Source organism: Salmo trutta, chromosome 6 (assembly GCF_901001165.1).
Source record: "Salmo trutta chromosome 6, fSalTru1.1, whole genome shotgun sequence".
NCBI lineage: Eukaryota > Metazoa > Chordata > Actinopteri > Salmoniformes > Salmonidae > Salmo > Salmo trutta.
Window position 1 is genome coordinate 7,480,385 of NC_042962.1, and position 13,536 is coordinate 7,493,920.

The 13,536-nt window shown below is 44.6% G+C and overlaps 1 protein-coding gene across 2 annotated transcripts in view; it reads right to left on the minus strand.

The window, feature by feature from the left end:
- Positions 1-13,536, minus strand: part of LOC115195356 (guanine nucleotide exchange factor VAV3) — a 156,882-nt gene that overhangs the window by 42,333 nt on the left and 101,013 nt on the right. For both annotated transcript variants that reach the window (XM_029755143.1, XM_029755144.1), the window contains exons 17-20: positions 13,386-13,477; positions 11,394-11,416; positions 8,212-8,245; positions 708-838 (exon numbers count right to left, since the gene is read on the minus strand). In XM_029755143.1, the coding sequence (XP_029611003.1) occupies positions 708-838; positions 8,212-8,245; positions 11,394-11,416; positions 13,386-13,477 (280 nt within the window). The remainder of the gene's footprint in view (positions 1-707; positions 839-8,211; positions 8,246-11,393; positions 11,417-13,385; positions 13,478-13,536) is intronic.

Here is a 13,536-nt window from a genome sequence, read left to right on the forward strand (position 1 = left end):
AGTCACAGAGGCACAGTCACAGAGACACAGTCAGATTTGAATAAGATGCCGACCAAATCAGACCAGTCTAAGAAACTAGATGGAGTCATGTTGATAACAAAATACTGTGAGAATTAAACAAAAATGTTGTTAAGTTCAAGACATGGATCGCAAGACTAATAAAATAACACTTCTTGCCATATAAATAAAATGATGGCTATCGTTCCACCGTGCTCTTTCAGCTTTAGGCCCAGTCTGAGAGATGTGTCTTTCAATAGGTTTACCTGCTCTGTGCTCGTACAATGTTACGTCACTGGTCAGGGCATAAATGTCTTAGTTTACACTATAACACAATGCTATCAAATCATGACTGAACAAACCAATTGATTTAGTTTCATTTGAAAGGGGAGTGAGGTCACATCTACTGGTGAAGAGAAGTGAATCCTTACCTGCCACACACACACACACACACACACACACACACACACACACACACACACACACACACACACACACACACACACACACACACACACACGCAAGACAGACAAGCATACACACGCAAAACAAACACGCACACACACACGCACGCACACACACACACACACACGCACGCAAGACACACCCACATACGCAAGACACACCCACACACGCAAGACACACCCACACACGCAAAACACACCCACAACACACATACACACAGAGAAACACACAGAACGATGTGTCACCTGCCACCAAGTGCTGTGTAGATCAGCACAGACCAGCTCGATGATGTCACCTTGCTGAATGTTGAGGGGCGGGCCACACATGGGACTGGGCACGCCGAAATAGTTCCTAGTCACCAACATCTTAGGTAGACCTGAGGGAGAAAACGCAAGCGGAAAACGTCAGTGTGTGTGTGTTCATATTATGTGTGTGTTCATATTCGCTAATCAAATGGCTACCCGGACTATTTGCATTGACCCTAATCCTAACCCTGCTTGGAGATGGACCAGTCTAACCCTGCTTGGAGATGGACCAGTCTAACCCTGCGTGGAGATGGACCGGTCTAACCCTGCTTGGAGATGGACTGGTCTAACCCTGCTTGGAGATGGACCGGTCTAACCCTAACCCTGCATGGAGATGGACCAGTCGAACCCTGCTTGGAGATGGACCAGTCTAACCCTGCTTGGAGATGGACCAGTCTAACCCTAACCCTGCATGGAGATGGACCAGTCTAACCCTAACCCATCTTGGAGATGGACTGGTCTAACCCTGCTTGGAGATGGACCGGTCTAACCCTAACCCTGCTTGGAGATGGACCAGTCTAACCCTGCTTGGAGATGGACCAGTCTAACCCTAACCCTGCATGGAGATGGACCAGTCTAACCCTAACCCATCTTGGAGATGGACTGGTCTAACCCTGCTTGGAGATGGACCGGTCTAACCCTAACCCTGCTTGGAGATGGACCAGTCTAACCCTAACCCTGCATGGAGATGGACCAGTCTAACCCTAACCCTGCTTGGAGATGGACTGGTCTAACCCTGCTTGGAGATGGACCAGTCTAACCCTAACCCATCTTGGAGATGGACTGGTCTAACCCTAACCCTGCTTGGAGATGGACTGGTCTAACCCTGCTTGGAGATGGACTGGTCTAACCCTGCTTGGAGATGGACTGGTCCAACCCTGCTTGGAGAAGGACTAGTCTAACCCTGCTTGGAGAAGGATTAGTCTAACCCTGACCCTGCTTGGAGAAGGACTGGTCTAACCCTGCTTGGAGGTGGACCAGTCTAACCCTGCTTGGAGATGGACCAGTCTAACCCTAACCCTGCTTGGAGATGGACTGGTCTAACCCTGACCCTGCTTGGAGATGGACTGGTCTAACCCTGCTTGGAGAAGGACTGGTCTAACCCTGCTTGGAGATGGACTGGTCTAACCCTGACCCTGCTTGGAGATGGACTGATCTAACCCTGACCCTGCTTGGAGATGGACTGGTCTAACCCTGCTTGGAGATGGACTGGTCTAACCCTGCTTGGAGATGGACTGGTCTAACCATGCTTGGAGATGGACTGGTCTAACCCTGCTTGGAGATGGACTGGTCTAACCCTGCTTGGAGATGGACTGGTCTAACCCTGCTTAGAGATGGACTGGTCTAACCCAAACACTGCTTGGAGAAGGACTGGTCTAACCCTCCTTATAGATGGACTGGTCTAACCCTGCTTGTAGATCGACTGGTCTAACCCTGCTTGGAGATGGACTGGTCTAACCCTGCTTGGAGATGGACTGGTCTAACCCTGCTTGGAGAAGGACTGGTCTAACCCTGCTTGGAGATGGACTGGTCTAACCCTGCTTGGAGATGGACTGGTCTAACCCTAACCCTGCTTGGAGATGGACTGGTCTAACCCTGCTTGGAGAAGGACTGGTCTAACCCTGCTTGGAGATGGACTGGTCTAACCCTGCTTGGAGAAGGACTGGTCTAACCCTGCTTGGAGATGGACTGGTCTAACCCTAACCCTGCTTGGAGATGGACTGGTCTAACCCTGCTTGGAAACGGACTGGTCTAACCCTGACCCTGCTTGGAGATGGACTGTAGCTGAGATACATGGTGCTTTGATATATAGAAGCTAAAATGGCTGAGGATGGGGCTCTCGCGCTCCCTTCTGAGCACACACACACACACTCACACGCAGACAAAGGATCTCTGATAATAAGCACCACAATGTATTTCTCTCTCTGCTCAAGAAAAAAAGTCCACCACAGTCCTTACAGAGAGACAGAGAGAGAGTGAGAGGACAGAGAGAGAGAGAGAGAGAGAGAGAGAGAGAGAGAGAGAGAAAGAAAGAAAGAAAGAAAGAAAGAAAGAAAGAGGAGAGAGAGAGAGGGGAGAGAGAGAGGGGAGAGAGAGAGAGACAGAGAGGGGAGAGAGAGAGGGGGAGAGAGAGGGGAGAGAGAGAGGGGAGAGAGAGAGACAGAGAGGGGAGAGAGAGAGGGGAGAGAGAGAGAGACAGAGAGGGGAGAGAGAGAGGGGAGAGAGAGGGGAGAGAGAGAGGGGAGAGAGAGAGACAGAGAGGGAGAGAGAGAGGGGAGAGAGAGGGGAGAGAGAGAGGGGAGAGAGAGAGTACACAGAGAGGGGAGAGAGAGAGGGGAGAGAGAGTACCGAGAAAGAGAGATAGAGAGCGAGGGGGGGAGAGCGAGAGATGAGAGAGAAAGAGGAAAGAGAGAGAGCGAGAGAAAGAGAGAGGAAAATAACATTTGACATACCAATTAGGATCTGATAAAAAATCCTTGAATCAATTATAGAACCCATTGCCCTGTATGGTTGTGAGGTCAGGGGTCCGATCACCAGCCAAAAATTCACAAAATGGGACAAACACCAAATTGAGACAGAATTCTGAAAAAATATCCTCAGTGTACAACGTAAAACACCAAATAATGCATGCAGAGCAGAATTAGACCGATACCCGCTAATTATCAAAAACAAGAAACGAGCCGTTCAATTCTACAACCACCTAAAAGGAAGCGATTCCCAAACCTTCCATAACAAAGCAATCACCTAGAGAGAGATGAACCTGGAGAAGAGTCCCCTAAGCAAGCTGGTCCTGGGGCTCTGTTCACAAACACAAACGGACCCCACATTATCCCAAGACAGCAACAAATCATGAGAAAACAAAAAAATAATTACTTGACACATTGCAAAGAATTAACAAAAAAACACACCAAACTAGAATGCTATTTGGCCCTAAACAGAGAGTACACAGGCAGAATACCTGACCACTGTGACTGACCCAAACTTAAGGAAAGCTTTGACTATGTACAGACTCAGTGAGCATAGCTTTGCTATTGAGAAAGGCTGCCATAGGCAGACCTGGCGCTCAAGAGAAGACAGGCTATGTGCACACTGCCCACAAAATGAGGTGGAAACTGAGCTGCACTTCCTAACCACCTGCCAAAAATATGACCATATTAGAGACACATATTTCCCTCATATTTTGATAAACTCCCATATCTATTGGGTGAAATACCACAGTGTGCCATCACAGCAGCAAGAATTGTGACCTATTGCCACAAGAAAAGGGTAACCAGTGAAGAACAAACACCACTGTAAAACAACCCATATTTATGTTTATTTATCTTCCCTTTTGTACTTTAACTATTTGCACATCGTTACAACACTGTATATAGACATATGACGTTTGAAATGTCTTTATTCTTCTGGAACTTTTGTGAATGTAATGTTTAGTGTTAATTGTTATTGTTTTGGCAATGGTAATATACATTTCCCAATAATGCCCTTATATTGAAATTGAACAGAAATTGAGTGAGAGAGAGAGAGAGAGAGAGAGAGAGAGAGAGAGAGAGAGAGAGAGAGAATGGGAGTAGATGATGAGAGAGGAGAGAGAGAGAAGAGAGAATGGGGGAGAGGAGAGAGCGAGAGAGAGAGAGAGAGAGAGAGAGAGAGAGAGAGAGAGAGAGAGAGAGAGAGAGAGAGAGACAGAGACTGCCTCCCAGCAGAGAAGCAGTGTTCTAGTACCAGCACAGAGCAGAACTGAACTGATGCCCTTTCATACTGAGCAACCTAATGAATCCAGAGACCCCAATATACCCAAGGTGACTCCTATGACTTTATGTTACACTGAAACTCCAAACCCTGGACGTGATCCTGATGGAGTGTGTGTGTGTGTATATGTGTGTGTATGTGTGTGTGCAGAATGCAGCAAGGTGTGTGTGTGTGGAGAGGGGTGGGCGGAGGTAAACTGCTTGCCTTTTTCAGGCAGGCTCTTCTAACTCTCCTAAAATATTAATGATCCAATTATAGACGATAATGAAGATACACACACACACACACTGTACACACACACACAAACACACACACACTGTACACACACACACGCACCGGCCGTTCGATGATAACCATAACCTCTCTCAAATCAACCCTGCAAACAGACAGTATCATTGTACACTAGTTCGTCCAGTTCTCAGATGAGAGATAACCTTGTACACTATGATGTTTGTTTGGGTTTTAGACCTGGTTATTAGACCTGGTTACTAGACCTGGTTACTAGACCTGGTTACTAGACCTGGTTACTAGACCTGTTTACTAGACCTGCTTACTAGACCTGTTTACTAGACCTGGTTACTAGACCTGGTTACTAGACCTGGTTACTAGACCTGGTTACTAGACCTGGTTATTAGACCTGGTTACTAGACCTGGTTACTAGACCTGGTTACTAGACCTGGTTACTAGACCTGGTTATTAGACCTGGTTACTAGACCTGGTTACTAGACCTGGTTACTAGACCTGGTTACTAGACCTGGTTACTAGACCTGGTTATAATACTCAGTTATTAGACCTGTTTACTAGACCTGGTTACTAGACCTGGTTACTAGACTAGTTTACTAGACCTGGTTACTAGACCTGGTTACTAGACTAGTTTACTAGACTTGGTTACTAGACCTGGTTACTAGACTAGTTTACTAGACCTGGTTACTAGACCTGGTTATTATACCAGTTTACTAGACCTGGTTACTAGACCTGGTTACTAGACCTGTTTACTAGACCTGTTTACTAGACCTGTTTACTAGACCTGGTTATAATACCTGTTTACTAGACCTGTTTACTAGACCTGGTTACTAGACCTGGTTACTAGACCTGTTTACTAGACCTGTTTACTAGACCTGGTTACTAGACCTGGTTACTAGACCTGTTTACTAGACCTGGTTACTAGACCTGTTTACTAGACCTGGTTATAAAACCCGGTTACTAGACCTGGATGTTCAACCTGTTTACTAGACCTGGTTATTATACCAGTTTACTAGTCCTGGTTACTAGACTAGTTTACTAGACCTGGTTACTAGACCTGGTTACTAGACTAGTTTACTAGATCTGGTTATCATACCAGTTTACTAGACCTGGTTACTAGACCTGGTTACTAGACTTGGTTACTAGACTTGGTTACTAGACCTGGTTACTAGACTAGTTTACTAGACCTGGTTACTAGACCTGGTTATTATACCAGTTTACTAGACCTGGTTACTAGACCTGGTTACTAGACCTGGTTACTAGACCTGTTTACTAGACCTGTTTACTAGACCTGTTTACTAGACCTGGTTATAATACCTGTTTACTAGACCTGTTTACTAGACCTGGTTACTAGACCTGGTTACTAGACCTGTTTACTAGACCTGTTTACTAGACCTGGTTACTAGACCTGGTTACTAGACCTGTTTACTAGACCTGGTTACTAGACCTGTTTACTAGACCTGGTTACTAGACCTGGTTACTAGACCTGGTTACTAGACCACTTTACTAGACCTGGTAATAAAACCCAGTTACTAGACCTGGATGTTCAACCTGTTTACTAGACCTGGTTATTATACCAGTTTACTAGTCCTGGTTACTAGACTAGTTTACTAGATCTGGTTATCATACCAGTTTACTAGACCTGGTTACTAGACCTGGTTACTAGACTTGGTTACTAGACCTGGTTACTAGACCTAGTTACTAGACCACTTTACTAGACCTGGTAATAAAACCCAGTTACTAGACCTGGATGTTCAACCTGTTTACTAGACCTGGTTATTATACCAGTTTACTAGTCCTGGTTACTAGACTAGTTTACTAGACCTGGTTACTAGACCTGGTTACTAGACTAGTTTACTAGATCTGGTTATCATACCAGTTTACTAGACCTGGTTACTAGACCTGATTACTAGACTTGGTTACTAGACTTGGTTACTAGACCTGGTTACTAGACTAGTTTACTAGACCTGGTTACTAGACCTGGTTAGTAGACCTGGTTATTATACCAGTTTACTAGACCTGGTTACTAGACCTGGTTACTAGACCTGGTTACTAGACCTGTTTACTAGACCTGGTTACTAGACCTGGTTACTAGACCTGGTTATAATACCTGTTTACTAGACCTGTTTACTAGACCTGTTTACTAGACCTGTTTACTAAACCTGGTTACTAGACCTGGTTACTAGACCTGGTTACTAGACTTGTTTACTAGACCTGGTTACTAGACCTGTTTACTAGACCTGGTTACTAGACCTGTTTACTAGACCTGGTTACTAGACCTGTTTACTAGACCTGGTTACTAGACATGGTTATTAGACCTGGTTACTAGACCTGTTTACTAGACCTGGTTACTAGACCTGTTTACTAGACCTGTTTACTAGACCTGGTTACTAGACCTGTTTACTAGACCTGTTTACTAAACCTGGTTACTAGACCTGGTTACTAGACCTGGTTACTAGACTTGTTTACTAGACCTGGTTACTAGACCTGTTTACTAGACCTGGTTACTAGACCTGTTTACTAGACCTGGTTACTAGACCTGTTTACTAGACCTGGTTACTAGACATGGTTACTAGACATGGTTATTCGACCTGGTTACTGCTGCATAATAACAATCAACTGGTTGTTTCCTGGTTGTCTTACAGCAGTACTGCTGTACTGGACTATGTCACTCTGACACCCTATTCCTCTGCTCTAACTATAGACATCAGGGCAAGATTGAGGACTGACTTGACTTGCTTTGTTGGTATCTGAATCCATGTAACAACCTATTGAATGTGGGCTACATGTGTTAGCTTGCCCTACCCGGCACAGACACCGGTACCATGACAATTATCAGTGAGGAGAACCGAGTCTTAGAGCACGAAATGCACTTCCATCAACACAAGGACAAACCCTGTGTTAGTTCGCCTTTGAGCAGACAGAACTATGTGAGTGCGGATAATTATGAAATGATAAGGTCTCAAGCAATCAAGTGCCTATTGATTTCACTGCCTGGTGGGTCAATAAGAATTTTTCACAGAGGGGAAATTACAAAGGAAAGCGGGGCCAAGTTTACAGGCAATTTACACCCTCCTCCTCTTTGATTTGAGAGGTTGCAGTATGTCATGGTTCATTCCCACAGAGGAAGAAGGAGAGAGCAAGAAATAGAGAGAGAGAGATAGAGGGTGTGAGAGAGAGAGAGAAAGAGAGAGATAGAGGGTGTGTGTGTGAGAGAGTGAGAGATAGATTGAAAGAGAGAGCGAGAGAGTGAGAGAGCGAGAGAGAGAGTGAAATAGAGAGAGAGAGATAGAGGGTGTGAGAGAGAGAGAGATTGAAAGAGTGAGAGCGAGAGAGTGAAAGAGTGAGAGAGAGAGTGAAATAGAGAGAGAGCAAGAAGAGGGATTATATTACTGATGTGAGTGGGTAAGAGATGATGGTTATTGTCATGGTGTGTTCAGAATGCACTAACCTGGATCTGAGCGCCGTCCGTGCACGGATTTGTCCTGCAAAGTCAGAAAACAAACACCACTGTGACACACACACACACTGAGTCATTTCATTACCAACCAATTTCACTCTCACTGCACTCTGAAACACAGGTTTGCTCAGAGAGGGTAAGACGTCAACCTAATGCTTCTTCACTAACCTACATACAGTCATTCTCTCTACTATTATTCTGACATTTCACATTCTTAAAATAAAGTGGTGATCCTAACTGACCTAAGACAGGGAATTTTTACTATTAAATGTCAGGAATTGTGAAAAACTGAGTTTAAATGTATTTGGCTAAGGTGTATGTAAACTTCCGACTTCGACTGTAATTAATTTTTTTAAATGTCCATTAAAATAACATAAAATTGATCAGAAATACAGTGTAGACATTGCTAATGTTGTACATGACTATTGTTGCTGGAAACGGCAGATTTTTTTATGGAATATCTACATAGGCGTACAGAGGCCCATTATCAGCAACCATCACTCCTGTGTTCCAATGGCACATTGTGTTAGCTAATTCAAGATTATAATTTTAAAAGGCTAATTGATCATTAAAAAACCCTTTTGTAATTATGTTAGCACAGCTGAAAACTGTCGTCCTGATTAAAGAAGCAATAAAACTGGCCTTCTTCAGACTAGTTGAGTATCTGGGGCATCAGCATTTGTAGGTTCGATTACAGGCTCAAAATGGCCAGAAACAAAGTACATTCTTCTGAAACGTGTCAGTCTATTCTTGTTCTGAGAAATGAAGGCTATTCCATGCAAGAAATAGCCAAGAAACTGAAGATCTCGTACAACGCTGTGTACTACTCCCTTCACAGAACAGCGCAAACTGGCTCTAACCAGAATAGAAAGAAGAGTGAGAGGCCCCGGTGCACAACTGATCAAGAGGACAAGTACATTAGAGTGTCTAGTTTGAGAAACAGACGCCTTACAAGTCCTCAACTGGCAGCTTCATTAAATAATACCCGCAAAACACCAGTCTCAACGTCAACAGTGAAGAGGCGACTCCGGGATGCTGGCCTTCTAGGCAGAGTTCCTCTGTCCAGTGTCTGTGTTCTTTTGCCCATCTTAATCTTTTCTTATTATTGGCCAGTCTGTGATATGGCTTTTTCTTTGCAACTCTGCCTAGTGGTTAGAGCGTTGGGGCAGTAACCGAAAGGTTGCTAGATCGAATCCCTGAGCTGACAAGGTAAAAATCTGTCGTTCCACCCCTGAACAAGTCAGTTAACCCACTGTTCCTAGGCCATAATTGAAAATAAGAATTTGTTCTTAACTGACTTGCCTAGTTAAATAAAGGTTAATTATAACTTTTTTTTTTAAATGTCTGCACTTTATTTATGAGCAATTTGATGTTATTTTAATGGGAGAAAAAATGCTTTTCTTTCAAAAACAAGTAAATGTCCAAGTGACCCCAAACTTTAGAACGTTAGTGTACCTGCTAGCGTACATCACCAAGCTACACACCTACACACTAGTGTACATCACTACACTACCTGCTAGTGTACATCACTAAGCTACATACCTACATACTAGTGAAAAGTGCAAATCAATCCCAGAACAACAGCAAAGGACCTTGTGAAGATGCTGAAGGAAACAGGTACCAAAGTATCTATGTCCAAAGTAAAACGAGTCCTATATCGACATAACCTGAAAGGCTGCTCAGCAAGGAAGAAGCCACTGCTCCAAAACCGCCATAAAAAATCCAGACTAAGGTTTGAATGTGCACATGGGGACAAAGATCATACTTTTTGGAGAAATGTCCTCTGGTCTGATGAAACAAAAATAGAACTGTTTGGCCATAATGACCATTGTTATGTTTGGAGGAAAAAGGGCGAGGCTTGCAAGCCGAAGAACACCATCCCAACCGTGAAGCACGGGGGTGGCAGCATCAATTTGTGGGGGTGCTTTGCTGCAGGAGGGACTGATGCACTTCACAAAATAGATGGCATCATGTACACCTACATACTACTGTACATCACTAAGCTACACAACATACTAGTGTACATCACTAAACTACACAACATACTAGTGTACATCACTGTCCAACATTTTAATCTGTAATGTAACTTTTGGGTTACCCAAACTCAGTAACATAATCTGATAACTTTTTTTGATTACTTTCCCCTTAAGAGGCATTAGAAGAAGACAAAAAGGATCCATCAAACACATTTTGTGTGTCATCATAGTGGTCTCTGACATCATAATGGTCTCTGACATCATAGTGGTCTCTGACATCATAGTGGTCTCTGACATCATAGTGGTCTCTGACATCATAGTGGTCTCTGACATCTTGTGGTCTCTGACATGTGGTCAGAGACCAACAATGTTATGAATATGGAGGGACAGGTTGGGTAATGTTATGAAAATGTAGGACAGGTTGGGTAATGTTATGAATATGCCTGCTCTGCTGTGCAAACACTCAATAAATATTTCATCCACTGCTATCTCTGCAAACAGACATAGCGTGCATTGAGCCATATGCATTTTAAATGCATAATGCATTATAACCCCAATCACCAATTACAACCTTCATCAGAATCACAATCTACCTTAACCACATTCCAAATATCTGCCAAAGATGATTAATGTCTTATCATGCATTTTCAAAAACTATAATCTGCTACAGTATGAAAGTGGAAAAGTAAGGAAATGCAAGACATGGGACTGCAGATATAGGCTAAGACCTGGCCTTCACAACTCTCCAATCATCTACACAAGACTTGCATTCACTCTCTATCTGTTCATGCTGACATCAGTCAATTGGAGTCTCCTTGATAATATCAACAGAGGGGAATGTCTTCCATGCGTTAAAACAAAACAGAGCAGAACTTTGGAGGAGAAAAAGGAGTGAGGACCAACACACACACACACACACACACACACACACACACACACACACACACACACACACACACACACACACACACACACACAATCTACGCAAGCACACAGACACACAAAGAGACACAAACATATAAACGCAAACACACGCATGCACACACACTACGCACGCACATACACACACGCACACACACACACACACACACACACACACACACACACACACACACACACACACACACACACACACACACACACACACACACACACACACACACACACACACACACACACAGACACACACTGTCTCACCTGTGTTTTCAAGGAGCCCGGATCTGAAAGGAGTTTGAAAACAGGCATGGTGAGTGGGTTACAAGGAGCACACATAACCATCACACTCTCTTGACTACTTGGTTTGTTGTGTTGTGCTGAAGGTACCTGACAGACAAGAGTAAACCACTTGAGGCTTACGACTGTTCTGTTCTGAGTTGGTTCTCTGTTTGTTCATTGGCTCCCGTGGGATGGGCTACACCCCCTCAACAACCAGCCCTCCCCCTCCCACCCTCCCACCCTCCCTCCCTCTCACTCGTTTGCAGGCAGGCAGCTTTGAATGGAACTTTGACCTGTTACAAAGTGCCGCTGCTCAGGGCTGATAAGGCAGAGCAGAGGGAGAGAGAGAGTCAACTGGGACCTGAGGTAAACAGCAGCGAGCTTCACCTGCAGACCACCCTGGAGACAGAGTACCGTAAACACATACCTCCACAGCTGTGTTAAAGCATACATTATAAACTGTGGGGTTCGAGCCCTGAATGCTGATTGGCTGACAGCTGTGGTATATCATACCGTATACCACAGGTATGACAAAACATTTGTTTTTCCTGCTCTAATTAAGTTGGTAACCAGTTTATAATAGCAATAAGGCACCTTGGGGGTTTGTGATATATGGCCAATATACCTCGGCTAAGGGCTGTGTCCAGGCACTCCGCGTTGCGTCGTGCTGAAGAACAGCCCTTAGCAGTGGAATAGAGGCCATTTATCACACTTCCTTGGGCCTTATTGCTTAAGTATTCATTGCAGTAACGCACATTCCTGATTGTCCATGGATGTTGTGATTTTGTTCTGTTGTTGTGCTTATTATCTGGAATCCTACAAAATACTCAGCCAACAACTGATATGTGGTGATAAGGTTACTTTACCTAGAAATACTCAGCCAACAACAGCATGTTAAGAAAGCTTAACAAGCAAGATGGTAGTGACATCATAGTTCAAACATCACATACAACAGCCAAGTACCTTCTTTCTAACCCTGTTAAAGGGACTAATGGGTATCTCTGAAGGGAAGAAATGAGTTTGTCTGGCCCCCCTGGTGGCATGGCACTGATCTATTCAGGGAAGCTAGTGTCCAGGTGGGTCTGCTGACTATGTTACAGCACCGCTGACAGCACCGCAGACAGCACCGCTTACAGCACCTGATTGCTTGTGAGTGATGCCAAGACCACCAGGAGCAGGCACCTGGCTGCAATCTGCACACTCACACACACACACACACACACACACACACACACACACACACACACACACACACACACTCAAACACACACAGACACCGACACACACTCCAACACACCGACACACACACACACACACACACACAAAATGCACACCCACACACACACAAACACATTCAAACACACACACACACACCAACACACCGACACACACACACAAAATGCACACACACTCACTCACTCACTCACTCACTCACTCACTCACTCACTCACCTCACACACACACACACACACACACACACACACACACACACACACACACACACACACACTGACACACACACCAACACACACACACACACACACACACACCAACACACACACACACACACACACACACACACACACACACACACACACACACACACACACACACACACACACACACACACACACACACACAGGCCACTGCAAGTCAAGTGAAGTCTGCAGGACCTGTTTGTCATGTTGTCTCCTCATCAGTCTGCTTTAATCACTCATGTTCTTACACACTGGTTACTTCAGGGCAAGCACATAGAAGTGTCGGTGTGTGTGTGTGTGTGTCGGTGTGTGTGTGTGTGTGTTTGAATGTGTTTGTGTGTGTGTGGGTGTGCATTTTCCTTATCGTAGGTTCATTATCAGCAGCTTTTCAATGCACTTTCAGGTATACACATGAAAGACACCATACTACGTTTTTTTGCCTGCATCATGTGGTTGCATGCTTCCTTGCGTCTGTGTGTTTTGAGGTGGTTCTTACCTGTTTTTCCACAGCCTCCAAACCTCCCCAGACATTCCTTATGGGCTCCAACGCCACACTTGGAGCACAGGTACCCCTGGTTAAAGATGCCCCTGGAAGAGAGAAGACAGGAATAACCAGTGTTATAGTGTGTGTGTGTGTGTGTATGTGT